Source organism: Artibeus jamaicensis, unplaced genomic scaffold (assembly GCF_021234435.1).
Source record: "Artibeus jamaicensis isolate MK-2021 breed Jamaican fruit bat unplaced genomic scaffold, CSHL_Jam_final contig_558, whole genome shotgun sequence".
NCBI classification, from domain to species: domain Eukaryota; kingdom Metazoa; phylum Chordata; class Mammalia; order Chiroptera; family Phyllostomidae; genus Artibeus; species Artibeus jamaicensis.
Window position 1 is genome coordinate 1,584,341 of NW_026521886.1, and position 18,727 is coordinate 1,603,067.

Below are 18,727 nucleotides of genomic sequence, written 5' to 3' on the forward strand. Positions count from 1 at the left end.
CCTCCAGAGGTCTTAAGGCTAATTGCCTGCCTGAGAGGTGATCAGTCTCTCCTTCCACAGCAAGGGGTGGGCTGGTCTTGGGCTCTGGTCCCCGGGGCACTTACCATTCGGCGCTTTCTCAGGTCTGGATAGTTCCAGTCTGCACCCTGCCTGCCTGGGGTTGAAGAGCGTTCTGGAGGATGACTTCCACGGAGCCCGGGGTGTCTGGGACCCAAAATCACCAGGGCGAGAGCGTCCCTTCGGCCTCCAGGGCTCCCTCTGGGTCACTCCCCGGTCGCCCCCTCACCAGAGGCAAAAAGGTCTGCTCACGTGAGTGTGGTTTCCCAGTCAGGGAACCAAAATGTTATAGAAAACAACTCAGCTGCTTTCGGGTGTACGGAGTGGAAGTTTATTATGTGTACGAACTCAGAGGAGTCAGTCTCCAAATTCTGGGCACTCAGCAGCGGGGGAGCAGTTAATTTTATAGAGCTGGTCCTTCAGACCCTTTACTTCTGGTGTGAAAGCAGGAGGCAGTTACAGAAGCAGAAAGCAGAGTGTTATCTCTGGTATGTAGACGATAAGTGGTTCAGAGAAGCCAAAAGAGGCTTTTGGCTTCTTTGGGCCAAAACAAGCCACCGGGCTGCAAAAACAAATCACTCTCTAGTCACTGTGTTGTGTCTTAAAATAGCCATCAATTTCCCCCAACATTAGGATTCCTCCTTTTCTGTTTGAAGAGTTCTAAACAAACAGACTTTCAGGGAGAGAGAGCAGATGGTAGGTACACCTCTTTCAAAACCACAGTATAACTCTGTCTGTGAAACATGGAAAGTAACCTTTGAACATCGAGCCTCATTTCTCCCCTTGCTACAAGTGGGGTCAAAGGTAATTCCTTACACTGAGTCTCCTTTCTTCATGTATTTCAAACTTTGACATTTCTGATTCAGGGCTATTCTTGGTGTTCACTGAAAACCAAATTTGCCTGGACATAACATAGAGGGCTAGGTGAGCATGAAGTTCAATTGTCTCTGGTTCAGTACCTTTCTAAGATCCACACACACAAAAGGTAAAATATTTTCTAACAGTACTTTAAAGATGTGATTACGTATGGAATTCTAGAACAATCTTAATGAGTTGCTTGATGCCTATCCCAATAAATGTGACCATAAGTACTTAGTAAGTGATACTTATATGATAACAGCCTTGTTAGCTTCAGTAACAAAAGGTAGCAGTAAGTAAAATCAGTGTTTCCACACGCTTCAGAGAAACCATATTTTTAGTAGCAGTGGTAACTGGCTCAACTCAGGTTATTACTCTGTGGTCAGCTATCACTTTTATGTTTCGGGAGCCTCAGCACAGAGACCTGTAGCATCAGCATCTGTGGACACATTACAGAAACAGTAATAACTACTTTATTGACTCAATAACTATTCATTAAATGCCTACTATTCACACACAGGGCAGTCAATTCCAGATGTTGGAGGGATAGACAGAATACAATCACTGGCTTCAAACTGGATGGGGGAGGGTGGTGTGGTGGTGAACAAGATATTCAAAGACAGAGCAGAAACTAGAAATACAAATGTGTGGTATACCTCCCTAAAGGACTATGGTTCAGCAATGAAAATAAATGAACTCCAGATGCATGTAACAGCAGGGATGTATTGAGTACAAATATTATGTCCCATTGAATCATAGATATGTACTCTATATAATGTTTATAAACAAGTAAAAATGAACATATTCCAATAACTACATATGTGATTAAACAATATAGATGATTGGAAAAAAAAACAACAAAACCAAAGGAAAGATAACCACAAAATTTAGGAGCTAGGCATGAGGACCACATTGGGGAAGAGTATACAGGAGGACAATTGGTAATATTCTATTGCTTGGATTGTGCAGTAAATTCTAGCTGTTCATTGTGCTCTTAAATTAATTTAAACAATGTAATTGTTATATAAGATCAAGGACAGGAACAGTCACCAAAGTTTTGCGGAGAATTTAGTATTAAGCTGAAATGAAAATGGGTAGAATATGGCTTTGGTTATTAAGGTGTTTATAATGTAAAGGTGGCAACTTGACAAACTCGGATAATTGATAATTTTTTGAATGATAATTTTTCATGCTTATCTATACATGCTCTTATATGACATATAAACAAAGCCAAATGTCCTCAATTTCATGTCCAAAGACAATATTTTAAGCCTGTATCCAGCTGGATAGCAGGAGGCAAAACCTTTTATAGTCCTTTATTAAAAAATTTAAAATGTTAGTTTCTGGGGAATCCTGGAGAAATGCTTTAATGCTTCATGATGTTACATAATGTTCTTGTCTCATGTCACCTGAGCCTCTGATCTGGTTTCCAATTAATGCTTTACACTCCCATTTCTCACCTCCTACCTCAGGCAGTTCCTGCTTCTGCTTTGACCCAAGGAATCTATCCCATCTCTCAACCTGAACAGTGCTAGCCAGGAACAGGTTTTAACATTAAATAAGGCTTCAGTAATTGTTTGAGGATGTAGTATGAGGGAATTATAAAGAACTTCCAGCTGCTTTCAGAGTCCACAAATCCCAGCCCCACCTTATAAGTGCCTATCTTCCTAGCTTCCAGCTGGTCCCAGTGTAACAGGGATCAGTTTCTTTCCTCTCAATGGCAGGATTCTTGAGTGATCATCCCTTCTTGGGAGCCTAGAGAAGAAATTCTTCCCCTTATTCTGGGCAAAGGTTCATCCCCTTAATCTCCTGCCCCAGGACCTGACCTCTTTATAGAAAGATTGAGGGCGGCAGTATTGGCTTCCTGGTGAGAATATTTTACCTTCGTCCATATTTGTGTGTTTTTATCCAATTTCAAACAAACTCAAAGACATAACAATACTATTATTGGACAGCAGTCCACTTGCCCAAATCTGGATTACTTAGTTCTACATAGCAAGCAAAGAACTATTTTCGGAGATGGTGAAGGACTGTTTTCATTCCTTCTATCAAACTTGGCTCCCCAATTCCTGCAACCAATTAATTGCTTAAAGAACAAGGCATAAATGTTGCAAAATACAATTTAGAGGCAACAAGTCTTCTAAGGTCACGTATTTCAGTTTCAAACACACTTGTATTGAAAAAAATCCCAGTTTTTACAGTACTAAAAAACATGACTTTTTACCTTGAATTTGTTTTACCCTAGGGCCTTCTAGCTGGTGAATAAGTGGGGGAACAGGTGAATTCAAACTACTTACTGCCTTGTCTCTGTCTTAAAAGGCAAAACTTGTAACTTTGAAAATATCACTCCCTCATCCCCAAATTTCAAGACCCCCTACCCTCACCCCAATGTAGGGTTCAGTCTGAGCCAGGATTTCTTACATAAATACATACAATAAAAACAAATGTTTTTGGGTAAGAGAGACGGAAAGAGTATGTAGTACACAGCCTAATGCCTTTTCCGAAAAGGCTTCTGGAATCATGAATCAGTCTTAATTTCCCAGCCTTTATCACTTACACACCCACAGGTTTGTCCTGTCGCATAAACGCTATTGGAAACTCCTTGCTCACAAACTGATTCATCTGCATTCCCACCACAGTACTTGGCAAAGTGTAGGCGCCCAAAAATGAATGAATGAGTTTGTACAAGAGAGGCGGGAAAATGTTAGGCTTTGCGAAATATGACGAGGGTAACTTCAATGGTCACAAAACAAAACGCAATCTTGGACAAATGCCCACTTTCAAACCAACTCTCAAAAATATTCCAGAACACCACACTCTACACCCCGCCTACGAGTGATAGGCCAGAAACACTGTACAAGCTGTCTGGAAAACCGGAAGTGCCTGCTCAGACCCAGCGCATGCGTGAATCCATTCAGCTCAAACTTCCTATACTCCGTGATCTCGGGAGAAAGCAGATACTCCGCCTCACGCACGCCCGAACCTTGGCCGCCCCGCCACGTCCCTGCCACTGCGCATGCGTTCTGGGGTGGAGCGCTGGCAGTGAGGCGGGGCGAAAGGACTTTTTTTTTCCTTGCTCCCGCCCCCTTTCTTCCCTCACCTGCCACGTACAGGGCCTGAGCTCTCGTTAGGCTTGGTGCGTCCGTGCGATTGGCCGCGGCTTGCGTGATTCCACAAGCGAGGTGCAGCAGCTGAGGAAAGCGGTGGAGTGGGCTGTGGCCGAAGCCGCCACAGACGTCCCAAAGTCCAGCGGCCTTGCACGGGTCAGGTCGGCGGCGGAGACCCGCGGAGAGGCGGCAACGCGGCCTCGGCGAGCGGGTATGGCTGGTGGAGACGGGGGTGCAGCCACTCTCTAGGACTAGGCGGGCGGGAGACGAGGAAGCGCAGAGAGGGCCTCGTTCGAACGCGGTTGCCAGCGGCGCGGGTGGGGCCGGAGGGGCCTTGGGGTAGGGGCGGCAAGGGGAGACGAGAGAGGCCGGGCGGGGCCAGGCGTGGGGGAAGGGGCCGCCGCGGTGGGAGGAGCGGTCCAGGGTGGCTGGGAGGCGGGTCTCAGGGGGCTTCGGGGGATGTTTGGGCCAGCAAGTGCTGTCTTGATTTTTCCGCTTGGCCCTAGGAGTCGGACAGCGGGACGGACAGGAGAGGTGTTTTGGAAGGCCTGTGGTGGTCGGGGCGCCTAACCTCCAGAGGGGCTTGGAAGGATGAGAAGGGTGGAAAATGGTGCCTATGGGAATAAGTTAATTGGGGTCTTGTAAGGAGAACCGGTTTTTGTTTTTTTTTTTGTCTATGTCAGCACCTAATCAAGTGCCGTTTGAAGACCCGACCCAGTTTCGTAGTGAGCATGATGGCTAACTTTTAAGAGTTTACTTTGATACTCACTGTACAAAGAATTTTAGATGCGTGGTCCAGATTTAGATATTCCCATTCTTGCATGTGATAAAAAAGGCTTCCAGAAATACTTGCTTAAGATCACATGGCTTGTAGTGAGAATCTTGACCATCTTTTTCTGGTCAGGCAGAATTGGGAGGCTCTGTGGATTTTCGGAATAATCACGGGGTGATTTTACTTAGAATTTCTTAAAGTAAATTGCTACCCTCTGGATGGGCTTAATCACACCCCTCTGAATTTGAGCAGGGCCCTACCCTTAAGGTTAGTGGAGTTGGGGGCTTAGCCACCGAACCTAGATCCTGGTTCAAGAGGCAGTTATCTTATGTGTCCTTGGACATGTCACTTTATTCTCTAGTGTTGAGAACAGTGTCTCTTCAATATCTTTTGAAGTTCTTTATTACTGTTAGGCCAGGGGTGTCAAACTCATTTTCACCAGGGGCCACATCAGCCTCGCAGTTGCCTTCAAAGGGCCGAATGTAATTTTAGGACTCTGTAAATGTAACTACTCCTTAACAGTTAAGCGAGAGCTCCACACTGCCGCTGGGTAGAAACAAGGCGCTGGGCTGGATAAAACAAGGTGAAGGACCGGATTCAGGAAGGGCCTTGTATTTGCCACCTGTGTGTTAGGCTATAGGGCAAACAAAGGGTATCTTCACTGTCTTGTTGAAGTAATCGTACTTCAGAGCTTGGCACATAATATGTATTCTGGTAAATTTTTCCTGAATGAAGAGGTCAGGTTTGGTTAACAAGTGAAGAGGTTGTTTAGAGGTTTCAGTTAATCATAGTTTTCATGAGAAGTCCATTATGAGAGTTTGCAAATAAAAAACTAACTGGATTCTTATTTTACATTAAGATAACACAGCATCCAGATTGTATAACACAATTCATTCTGTTATGAATTGACCTTAGAGTGTCCGATTCAATATTTAATGTCCTATTTTAAGATGGGGCATTAAAGATTTATCAATAAAATATCTGTTCAAAGGATGGTGAGATATTCATTTAAGGATTAGTTGCAAGGTCATGGGGCATTTATGTAATATTCACAAAATGAATTAGAATTCAGGAATATTTCAAGTATTTTAAGGATTGAGATGTGTTGGGGGGAGGAGGGCTGCTTTCTTCACACACATACACACACAATAATTGTAAATAACCATGGAAACAAAGTACGATGTTAATGAAATAACAGATTTAAGGGAAGAAAACAAAACAGAAAGCTGCTAGTAGTAAAGCATGAGGTTGAAACCAGAACGTAGCCAGTAGAAGTTTAGATACTTTAAACTTTCTAAGAGATCATTTGCTTGGAGCAGGAGCAGAAAGGAATTGATGCTAGGGGAAATGTTCAGTGGTTATAGGTAATATATTCAAGAACATCTTGGTCTTGAAAAGAAGAGACAGGCCTGGTGTGTTGGGAATAGATAGAAGTGGTCAAAGGTAAAAAGCAGGCAGGCCAGTTCAGAGTCTTTTGCAATAATCCAGGCAAAAGATGATGGAGGCTTGGATCAAGCTTATTAGAAGTGAAGATAGTAAATGATTGCATTCTAGAGATATTTTGAAGGTAGTGGCAACTAGGTTTTAGATTTGTTAGCAATTTGGTGGATATAAGTTGTGAGGAAAAGAGAATACATGTATATCTTGAACAACTGGAAGGAAGGATGGTCACTGAAGTGGAGACGTTTTAGACAGGTTAAAATAGAAATCTAAATGATAATGTTAGATAAGATGAGTTAAAATGTGGGTGAAATAGTGATAGACATAAAACAGTGAAATTTATTTTATGCACACAACAAAGTAAAGTTACCTTCAGACCATTTTAACAGGACTATAGTCACATAGGAAGAGTGAATGTCTCTTGATGTTCAGAATTTCTTAGATTCTAATAATAGCTTTGCTTTTTATCTTTTAAGATATATTTTACAGCTGTTTAATCATCAAAACCATTTTCTCAGTCTTTCTGTAGAGTTGTATATATCTAACATCCTGGAGTCCACCATGAATGGACAGTTGGACCTAAGTGGGAAGCTAATCATCAAAGCTCAACTTGGGGAGGATATTCGACGAATTCCCATTCATAATGAAGATATTACGTATGATGAATTAGTGCTAATGATGCAACGAGTTTTCAGAGGAAAACTTCTGAGTAATGATGAAGTTACAATAAAGTATAAAGATGAAGGTAAGAGTGTTTCTAAAGTTAGTTTTTAAAACATGAGTATAATATGTATTCTTTTGCCTATATTTCGTGGAACAGTCTCAGAATAAAAATTCTGTTCCCTTTCATGTTAATTTGAGTGCCCACTTCTTTTACAATATCTCATGGAATGTTTGTGTAGTTATTTTTTTATAAGTGAAAAATAGATAAGGGATATATTATTAGAAAGGGGTATAAGCAATAGGACATTTGTCACATATATTTTACAGGCATTTTTTTCTCTTCTGTGTATGGAATTCTGGCTTGCTTTTTGCTTTCAAAACCAAACTTTTGCTTATATTTCCTTAAGTGAAAGGGACGTCAGTAGGTATTGAATGAAAAAGGATTGCATGGTCAGTCAAGTATGGAAAAGCTTGTTTAAACAAAGACAGATGTGTTCTTTTCTTTTAAAACATATTTTGTTTATTATTAGGGGAAGGGAGAATGAGAGTGAGAGAAACATCAGTGTGTAGCTGCCTTTTGCGTATCCCCTACTGGGGACCTGGCCTGCAACCCAGGCATGTTCCCTGACTGGGAATCCAATCAGCAACCCTTTGGTTCGCTGATTGGCAGTTGCCAATCCACTGAGCCACACCAGCCAGGGCAGATGTGGTTTTTTATTGCAGGATTTTATGCTGATGTATATTGTCAATTTATAGTATGCAGTATTTCCAGACTCAGTTGACCATGAAACTATCTTTAAGGAGATGGATTTTAACATAACAATTGTTTCACCAAACACAGTGGAATTGTAGTAGTAGACTACGTTCATTTCCTTTTCTTTAAACCTGTTCTTTTTGTTAACAACTACTGAAATTGTACTTTAGGTGGTTACCAGTATCTTTTTTACTGCTGAATTTATTTCCATTCTGTTTCACTTTGATCTCAGTACTCAGCATTGCTATCCATACCATCCTGGGCTAAATACTCTTATTCCTTAACATCTTTGACACTGTGCTGTCCCCATTTTCTTCTTTTTCACTAATAGCTTCTTCTCTTTGTTGGTTTATTGTAACAGTAATGACAGCTGTTACAATAGAAAATTTAAAATCTCAGTGGTTAACACTCAAGAAATCATTCAGATACCCAGGTTGACATCAGTTCTATCTTCAGCACAGGCTTACAAACTCACCTTTAGCAGTGTCATCTGGTAGGCAGATGGATGAAGGTATACTGTAGGGAAACACATGGGCAGTTGTACTCTGTGGGCCTTGAATTTATATAATTTCTGCTGATATCACATCATCCAGACCAGAGTGTCAGTGGGTTGAGAAATATCTCTGGTTGGATAGCTACTTTCTGACAACTTATACTATGGAAGGTAAGTTTAAATCACTGATGAACAGCTAAGCTACAGGTGTAATTCTCCTTTATTTTTTTATAATACATGTTAACTAATGTTACTCAAAACTAATTTTTGAGGGTCACCCATGATCAGGAACAATAAAGGAAAACAATTTTCTTCCTGTTCTTTTTCCCTATTAATCTCATCTACTTACAATATACTAACTTTCATATCTTTGACTTCCAAATGTGGGCTTTAATTTATCAGTTTAAATTACATACTATTAAGTGTTTTTTGGACTTTATAAATTAAATTTTTTTATTTGAGTTTACAACTTGAATTTTACAATTTTCATTTTACTTGAAATGCTTTGCTTTTACCTCAAACTTGGCATATCTTAACCTATTTATTTGGCTTCCTCTTAACTCCCTTATTTTTATTTAGGTCAGGGTCAGCAAGCATTTTCTTTAAAGGATCAGATTAATATTTTAGCATTGTGAATCAGTCATATAAGCCCTTCGTCTTATTTAAAAAAAAACCTTTAAAAAATGTTGAACCATTTTTAGTTTGCAGTCTATAAACAGGGACTTATCCATTGGTTGCAGTTTGGGGACCCCTAACTCAGGGTATCCTGATTATTAAAACTTGTTCTCTACATGTAGTTACCACATAAATTTGTTTTACATGGTATTTTTAAGTGTTTTGAATTGTACAGATTTCTGTTTATAACTTGTGTGCTGGCTTAGGTAAACTTCTAATCATCAGAGATACTCTGTTTCTGGTTGTGGAATTCAGAACAGAAAAAGGACAGTCAACCAAAGTTTCCTTCTTTTACATATATACTATATTTTCTTAAAAATGTGTTTATGAGTAGAATCCCTAAAGTTGAACATTAGATGTGTTTGTTCCAAGAAGTGGGTCAGGTTATAAAGAACCAAAAACAATTATAAAATTCTTTGTTATGGCTTTTATTGCCAGAGCTGCACAGTCAGTGTTAAAGTTGGTGTAGCAGAGCAGTCTCTCAGCCTCCTGAGGACAGAACTTCCCGCCCAACCCAACTGTGTCTGTGAAGATGCCCTGCAGAAGCCCTGACCTACTCCTGCCTGTGGCTGCTTTTCTGTCCCCGCTCTCTCTGGAGAACATTTATTTCCCCCCTAGGCCTTTGAAAGTTTTGAAACAAGCAATTGATATGCTAATTATCATATTCTTTATCCTTGGGATCTAGGGGATTTCAGAATCTAGTGTATATAAATTTTTTGGGGTGGGGGTAAGTTGATAATTTTCATCTTAAAATTGTCAGTGACCTGAAAGATTCTAGCGTCTACCCATTCATTAGGGCACTTCTGCAAACATCTTCTTTGTAACACTTTTAGTTACCTTTACATTCAGTATATGGCTTCCCTGCCATTTATGTCAGTGCCATTTTAGTGTACTTAGAATTAAAATTTGAATCTTGAGAATCTTTATTATTTTAACTTTTGATAAATATATTTACATTTTCTGGAATGGAAAGATGTAGTCTAAACCAGTAATTTTGATATTGTTACCATGCATCTCCTGGTGACTAACTAGTAAAAGATGACTTAATGTATTAATGTTAGCTATATTTTGGCTCTGTTTAATGATACATACCTTGTCATTAAAATAATAAGCCAAGTTGACCTAGTATTTTTTGGAATAAATACATTTTTCCTAGATCCCTTAATGTTTGTTTAAGGTTTTTATGGGAGATTATAATTATGTTATGCAATCTGGGTTTTGGATTTTAATTTAATGTATATCCTAGTTTACTGCTAATGCAAATCTGAAACTTCTTTTTTTTTTTGTACAGATGGAGATCTTATAACAATTTTTGATAGTTCTGATCTTTCCTTTGCCATTCAGTGTAGTAGAATACTGAAACTGACATTATTTGGTAAGTGGTAAGCTTGTTAATATATTTACTATTTTATTCATTGTATTTCTATTAAAGACTTTCTGGCTTTTTCTTTTTTTAAAGATGCAGAGTTAAATGTTGTATTTGCAACTATATAAAATTTTTTGAATTATTAAGGCCTAATTATATATGTAATTATATAATTATAGTCATATGTGTAGTTATAATCATATATACAGTTACTAGAAAATAGTCATGTTTAAAATTCCTCATCTGTGTAGTTACCTTGAAGAGTAATCTGTGGGATGCTGGCCGCATCTGGCCGTAGTGTTACTCCATGGAGGCTGCCTGTTTCCTGCAACAGGCCTTGCTGCTAGATGCCTCTTTACCCTGTGGGAGAAAAATTAGGGAGCGAGGTGTGGACTCACCTGAGAATCCAGCAACTCCTTATTGCTATATCTCTTCAGATTTTCATTGAGTTGGTGGAGAGTTTTCTCTGCATGCTGACAATGTCAAATTTGAATCGTGTGACTTCTGGAAATGTTGAACTTGAATCTGAATGCTGAGATTCTGTGAACCAATGATTAAAGAAATCCCCCCACCTTTTTGTGTTCCTAAAACGGGTTACAGCAAGGAACTGCCTTCCCCATGTGATTTAGATATGACTCATGGATGCCTCCTTATCTATGATAGGGTCAGACACACACCCTTCAAATTCCTATTATTTTTGCATGATATTTGATTAGCTGAGCTGATCGTACTCTGACCAATGTGGACAAAATACTGGCTATCTTGACTTGACCAAACTTCAGTTAGTCTTCTTCCTCTAGGCCCCTAAATTTTGACCCACCCTCACTCTGGGCCAGCTTATAGCCCCTTCTTATTTAGCACTCCTGAAAATAGGCTGGCTTCACTATAAAACATTCTCTGATCTGCAGGGTGATCACTGGCCCCTTCACCCATTCATCCCACGTCCCCACAGTCAGTTCTTTCTAGCTTTTGTTCTCTGCTCCCTGTAAAAGAAATGCCCAGCTGATCTTGGAAACAGTTGCAGATAAGAGTGGTCAGAGAATTCCATTATGGCAGTAGTTACCCCCTCTCCCCACACATCTCATTGCGATAGTCCTTTATTCCTGGAATAATCTCTTACAATAAAGTTTCTCTATACCTTAAAAAAAAGTAATCTGTGCCACTTTTATAAGTGTTTCCAGGATTAAAAATAATTCTAGTGGTAAACACTACCTTTAAATTTTGTTCTTACAGATTATATAATTATTTTCTATAATATGTATGTTTTTACTTATTTTCAGGGCTTAATATATAGGCCTCATACCTTAGACATTATTTTTTAAGGAGTACTTAAAGATTAGAGGTAGTTTTGATAAAAAACCAAGTATAGGACTACTTCTAATACTTTAATTTAGATTTTGTTTCCTTATAGATTGTAACATATTTGCAAGGCAGAACTCTTAAGGGACAAGATAAAAATAATTAGAGTTAAAGGGCTAGCATGATTATGTGAACAAACAAATGTGGACATTTTTTCCTAAATGTTTTGTTTTAGATTTAAAAGAACTTACGTGGCACTGAACCTTACAGTTTTATGAAATATGATTGTGATTAGTTGATTTAACTTGTATCTCTTTCATCTCCATCTAGGAAGGGTGAATGTGAATCAGACTTTAAAATCTTAGTAACAAAAACTGTTTAGAACATTTTAAAATAAAAGGTGTTTTTTAAATAACATTGAATCTAAATTAATTACTACTCTTGGCCAGCTACCAGGCATATTAGATAAACTGGAAGCCCTCCTTCCAGAAACATTGAGGATGTGCTAGGTAAATATTACAAATATATATTTTGAATTATGTACCTGAGCTTAGAGTAAAGGAAATGTCCAGGGAACCAAAATAGATGGAATTAAATAAACGGGGCCTAAAGTACCAAAAGCTGAGACTTGGGGTGTTTTTGGTGATGATAATAAAGTTTTCAGTATACATAATCTGAGGGCTTGGCATTTGGTGTCCATGTGTATAGGCCTTGGGTCTTACACCCTCAGTGGGCTATATCCTCACAAAGAATATTATAGAAGAAAAATACCTCTTTATTGGTAACAGGAAAAGTCAAGGAAATGATATAGGAACTTGTGTCCTGGGCTGTCAGGGGTTGTGCAGGCTTCTTTAAAGATTCATAACCATGTCCTTAGGTGTATTGGGCTTAAATTTAGAATATCTGTCCAGTTTGGGTACTCTCCAGTCCAAATATTACTATAAAAACAATAGTGAGAAACAACTGCAAAAATCTTTCTGGAATGGTATGTTCTTAATGCAGGTGTCATAGGCTTTTCTTTTTTTTTTAAATTTTATTTTATTGATTATGCCATTACATTTGTTCTATTTCCCCCCTTCATTCCCCTCCCCCACCATTCCCCCCTTTTAGTGCATGACCACATGTCTCAAATTCTTTAGATTCTATATTTCCCCTACTATCCTTACCCTCTCCCCTATCTATTTTCTGTACCTTCTCCCCCCTTCTCCTTCTCCCACTCCCCTGTTGCTAACCCATAGAGCAATCTTGGTCGTAGGTCTTTGGTTTTCATGACTTGGAATACTTCTTTCCAGCCCCTTCTTGCCTGTAAGGTCTCTTTTGAGAAATCAGCTGACAGTCTGATGGGAACTCCTTTGTAGGTGACTGTCCCCTTATCTCTTGCTGCTTCTAGGATTCTCTCCTTCATTTTAATCTTGGCTAATGTAATTATGATGTGCCTTAGCTTGTTTCTCCTTGGGTCCAACTTCTTTGGGACTCTCTGAGTTTCCTGGATTTCCTGGAAGTCTGTTTCCTTTGCCATATTGGGGAAGTTCTTCTTAATTATTTTTTCAAATAAGGTTTCCACTCGTGGCTGTTCCTCTTCCCCTTCTGGTACCCCTATAATTTGGATGTTGGAGCGTTTAAAGATGTCCCGGAGGTTCCTAAGCCTTTCCTCATTTTTTTGAATTCTTGTTTCTTCATCCTTTTCTGTTTGGTCGTTTTTTTCTTTCTTCCGGTCCACTCCCTTGATTTGAGTCCCAGTTTCCGTTCTGTCACTATTGCTTTCCTGTGCATTTCTCTTCATTTCAATTAGTTTAGCCTTCATATTTAGCCTCTAATTTGTGGCTAAAATCAACCAGTTCTGTGAGCATCCCGATCACCAGTGTTTTGAATTGTGCCTCTGATAGGTTGGCAATTTTTGTTCGCTTTGATTTATGGGCTCTGGGGCTCTGAGTTCTCCTTGAGCCATGTTTTGATCTGTTCGTGTCTGTTACGTTTGAGGAGAGGTGCCTTAGGTGTTCACCAGGGCGGGGCCACCCAGGTCACTGGTTTGTGACACTGTATGTGGGGGCGGGGTCAGAGAGGAAGCAGTGGCGGTCCTCTTCACTCCCTTCTGCCCTGGTTCCCCTCACTGGTGGAGCATTCCCCCCCCCACCTGTTATCTGTGCGCAAATGTGTGACCCCGGTCAGCCTGCTGCCCTGCACTGGGAGGTCTTTCTCAATGCTTGTCCCTTCACTGGTTTATCTGCGCGCAAATGCAGGACCGTGGTCAGCCAGCTGCCCTGCGCCTTCACTGGGTCCGCCCATCACTACCCCACACCTGGGATCCTCGCCCTTGGCTGCCCGCGTGCCTGGGTCAGGGGATCTTTTTTGCCCTACCCACTCTGCTGCTGCCTCCGCCCCTCTCACCAGTTTAGCTGAGCGGTTCCTTGTTGTCAGACTCTGCATTGTTCGATTTTCTGTGGCTTGGCTGTGTTTATTGTTGCTAAAACTTTGTTGTTTTTAGATTTGGTTGTGTGAGAAGGCAAAGTATTTCACATGGACTTTTCACAGACAAAAATCTTGTTGGTGAATTTAACAGTTCGGAATTGGTAAGTAAGATACATGAAACATTCTGTGCGAGGAACAAACAGTGGATACAACTAATGAGATTAGACTTCTAAACTTTAATAGAAGTGGTATCTTAAAATGTGTTAAAGTTGTTAAGACATGAAAGATAAATATAAGAACAAGGCACGATGAAAAAAATAAATTTTAAATAGAATTTGTTAACTTTTGGTAGTGAAAAATATAGTCATTGAAATTAAATGCAAAGTGGGCAGGTTGAGTAGCAGATTAATTTCAGCTGGAGAGGGAATCAGTGAACTGAAAGGTAATCCAAAGAAATGCAGAACAAAGGACAAAAACACAGAGATGGAGAATAGGATATGAGAAAATAAGAAAGTCCTGCCTATTGCCATTAAGATTTTAAAGAAGGAGATACTGGAGGAATGGAAATATATGAGCAAGTAATAGCTAAAAGAATTTTTTTTAGAGTTTTATAAAATATATAAACCATCAGATTTAGGAGGCACAATGAGTCCTGAGCAGGATAAGTAAAAATAAATCTCCAGTGGACTTTCCTTGTTATGAAGCCAGGAAATATATAGGGCAATGAGAAAGTCTCAAAAGTAGCCTGAGAAGGACACATAGACAAAACCAAGGGGAGGGTGGAAACAAGGGAGGGAGGTGGATTTGGAGGGCATTGGGGGAAGGGGTGGGGAGAAAATACAGACAACTGTAATTGAACAACAATAAAATAATTTAAATTTAAAAAAAAAGCCTGAGAGAATAAGACTGATCACCAACAATGCAATTATACTGTTAGACTTCTTCATAGTAATAATAGATGCTATAAGAAAGTAGAATAACACCTTCAAACTGTTCAGTAAAACAGTAAATAGAAAAGTAGCATTCCGTAGTTTGCTAAACTTCAGGAATAAGAGGAAATAAGAACAAAAGCTGAAAACTTACTACTCATGGACCCTTGTTAAAAGAATTTTTAGCTGTGGTTTCAGAAAGAGGGACTTGAATCTAAAAGAATGGAGAATGATGCAAGAAATCATAAGCAGGTAAACTGGTTAACATTTATAAGTTTAAATGATCACTGATTATAAAAATCAGTTTTATGAATAAAAATAAGATGGAACAAAAATACCTTACAATGGTTATGTATAAGGCAGGAAGGTTTGGTAGGAATTACAATATTTTAAAGAGTTGTATTATTTGGGAAAAGGATAGTAATTAACTATAGATTTCCTAAATTGAAGTATGCATATCGAAAATGTACCAGTGATTATTGTTAACACTATTACTACCAGGAGAGGGAGAAGAGGCAAAGGGTACTTTGGTTCACTAGATGGAGAGGAAGCAGGAAAAGAGGCAGACAGAAAGCTTGATAAATAGAACAGAACACTAACCATGATATACATAAACAGACTAAATGTACAGGGTAAAAGGTAGATACTATTACTGGAATTAAAAATGCTGATTATAGGAGGCATAGTTGAAAGATTATTATGCACAGTTTGAAAGTAAAGACCTAGAAACATATACTAGACAAACTCAAAGATAGTTGGTAGTATTAACAGAAGAGACTCGAAGTGAAAACTTTATTAGTAATCACAACAGTGGTAAAAAGGATAATTCACTGGGAACATATAACAATTCTGAACACTTACGAATCATAGTCTTAGTTTTTTCCTAAGGAAAAATTGACAGAAAAGGGAAAACAAATTAACAATCATGGGAGAACTTTTAATATTCTTCTCTCAGAAACTGTTCAATCAGGCTCAAAATTAGTAAGGACAGAAAATTTGAAGTAAACAGTTACAAGGTTGATCTATCAATGAGGAAGGGATACAGGTTTTTTGAGTATACATGGATATTTTTAAAGCTGACCACATACTGGGTTTTTCAACAGATTTCATTACATGTCAGGGATGTCCTAGAGATCATATTTCTGGCCTCGTTAGAAACCGCTGGACAAAAAAGATAACCCAATACTTTTGAAGATAAAAATATGGTTTTAAAGTGAGTCAGCAAAGAAATCATAATGGGAATTAGAAATATGTGATGACTTCTACATAACAACTCTGTAGAGTATGCTAAAGCTAACTTGAAGGGATCTTTATAGCCTTAAATACAAAAGAACAAAGTAAACCCAAATAACTTGAAGAAAATAGTAAAGAGCAGAAATGAACTAGAAGTCAGGGTATTGATAGTATCAACAATTTTGAAAAGATACAATTCGCAACCTCTATTAAGATTAGTTAAGGAAAAGGAAGGCAAAAAAAGCAATATTAGATAAAAAGGCATAACTAAAATGGCAGAACTTAAAAAAAATCTATATTATGACTACTATGAATAACTTTCAGTTTAAAAACTAAGATGACTTTGACAGTTTCCTAGGTGAATTTAAAATATAAGTGTTTCAAAAACAGCATATTTGGTTGTCCCAATTAACATCGAAGAAAGCAAACCAATTATTCTATTAAACATTCAAGCAAGTTGATCCCAAATTGTACAAACTATTCTAGAGAATAGGCAAAGGGGAGATATGCAATAACTTATTTAATGAGGTTAATGTAACTTTAACATGAAAACTGCCCAAGGAAAATAGAATAGTCTCACATAAACATAGATGCAAAGTGCTAAATAATAATAAATTTAGCAGTGAATATTTAAATATATCATTGCCAAGATTGTTCATCCTAGTAGAGTATAAGATTGGTTTAAATAAGAATATCTATTAATACCACTTTCCAAATAACAGGTTAAAAGAGAAAAACTGAATCATCTTCTCTAAAAGAAAAAGCATTCCTACTTCAACCATGTTAAAAAGGCATAGCAAACTGGAAATAGAAGGGAACTTTTTAACCTTATGTTGGGCAATTATCACAAAGAACATTTGCTATATACTCTAATATGAAAGGATTATAAAGTATAAGATCTAATTATAATTTTAACAAAGATAAATCTAATGATTGTTATAGAAAAAACATAAAATTTTAATTTAAACCATGAAGCAGGGAAGAATGAGTTTTGGGGAGAGGTAGGGAGATTTAATTACTGCTGTGTTGTTTTCTTATTGATTAGGAGCAAAGATAGGAGAATGAAGATTTAATGAATGTGTATTTAAAGTGTTTATCTTTTTATGTGCTTGAAATAATTAAAGTCATAAAATTATACACTAATAAAAATACATAGTTATGGAATAGGGAATTTAAACTTTTAATTGGATATTATATAATACATGGTGTTCCCAAAACCAGTAAATAGATGGCGTTAGACCATAGGCCGTATTAGGGATATATGAGGTCTGTCCAAAAAAAGTCCAGCCATTGTTAATATAACGAAAACAAATTGGGCAACATTGATATAACCTGGCAGCCAAGGAGAGTGGACTGGAATGCTCTTGCTGGAACAGTGGTGGACTTCACTGTACTAGTCACTGGGGACAGTAGACCCCATTGAGTGAGCATGAGTACAGTGTGGCTGTCACATTCAAAATGATTGAGCAAGTAGAGCAGCAAATTTGCATGAAATTTTGTGTTAAGTTTGAGCGTTTCTCCATGGAAACTATTCAGATGATTTAAAAGGCCACAGCTATGGGTAGCTGGTGGTTAGCAGCTTCATCACAACAAGGCACCCACTCATGCATCACATCTCGTACAGAGTTTTTTTGGTGAAACGTCAGATCACCCAGGTGATTCAGCATTCCCTACAGTCCAGATTTGATGCCCTGCGACTTCTGGCTTTTCCAAAAACTTAGTGGTGGGTGGAATTGAGGTTAGGGGATGCGGGGATTGAGCAGAAAGGAAAAATGACTCCTGGACATGGACAATAGTGTGGTAATTGCTGTGGAGAGAGGAGTTTAAGGGGACTAAATGGTAATGGGAAAAAATACAATAAACATTAAATAGAAAAAAATAATAAAATGAGCATAAGAGAGTCAAGCAAAAAAAAGAATAAAAAATCACTTTTGAAAGGGAAGACATTTCAGACCATCGATGAAATTCAGGAAGATATGATGGGGCAACTGGTGTTGATGGGGAGAACTGTGTGAGGTCCCAAGGTGCCTACTTTGAAGGGGGCTGAGGCATCATTGTCCTCTGTACAATGTTTCTTGTATCTTCTTCAATAAATGTTTCTTACATATTAAATGGCTGGATACCTTCTGGACAGACCTCTTACATGCTGGGTTCTTAAAAGGTCTGGTTAGGTCAGTGTGCTTCAGTCAGAGACTACCAGTACTATAGCTGTAGTTGAACAAATTTGGGTGAATTTTGCATTAATTTTATGTGTATAGTGTTAAATTAAAAAAAGACAAAATAAGTCCAGATAATTTAGAAGGAAGAAAATAATAAAGAATAAAGATGAACTAGAAGTCAGGGAAATGACTTAGCAAACCTCTGTTAAGATTAGTTAAGGAAAAGCACAAATAAGCAACATTAGAAATGAAAAGGGGTGTAACTATAAATACTTTGTAGTGAGAGAGAATGAACACCATGGAAAACAACAGACTCTCAGTGAAAGTGTGTTAGAAAGGGTTGTATATATGTCTTGGGCTTGTATTAGGTGATTTTGGAGAAGGTCCAGGGAAGTGGGGCTTTGCTCTAGATTGGGTGCTGTAAGGAAGTGGCAGCGCTGATCTTGTGATTGTGCATCTTACTCAACCTTAACCAGAAGGTGGGAGGAATGAATTGAAGCTAAAGTTAAAATT

At 38.5% G+C, this 18,727-nt stretch overlaps 1 protein-coding gene and 1 long non-coding RNA gene across 6 annotated transcripts in view; one reads left to right on the forward strand and one right to left on the reverse strand.

Annotated features, from left to right (window-relative positions):
• LOC128628165 (uncharacterized) overlaps positions 1-473 on the reverse strand; it is a 30,165-nt gene extending 29,692 nt beyond the window's left edge. The window contains exon 1 of the long non-coding RNA XR_008392491.1: positions 105-473. This is a non-coding gene — a long non-coding RNA (uncharacterized LOC128628165). The remainder of the gene's footprint in view (positions 1-104) is intronic.
• A 3,516-nt stretch (positions 474-3,989) lies between these two features.
• TFG (trafficking from ER to golgi regulator) overlaps positions 3,990-18,727 on the forward strand; it is a 36,228-nt gene continuing 21,490 nt past the window's right edge. For 3 of the 5 annotated variants that reach the window (XM_053670262.1, XM_053670264.1, XM_053670265.1), the window contains exons 1-3: positions 3,990-4,233; positions 6,753-6,979; positions 10,111-10,194. In XM_053670262.1, coding sequence (XP_053526237.1) covers positions 6,796-6,979; positions 10,111-10,194 — 268 coding nt within the window. In that variant the 5' untranslated portion in view covers positions 3,990-4,233; positions 6,753-6,795. The remainder of the gene's footprint in view (positions 4,234-6,752; positions 6,980-10,110; positions 10,195-18,727) is intronic. The other 2 variants (XM_053670261.1, XM_053670263.1) reach the window with 1 other exon arrangement.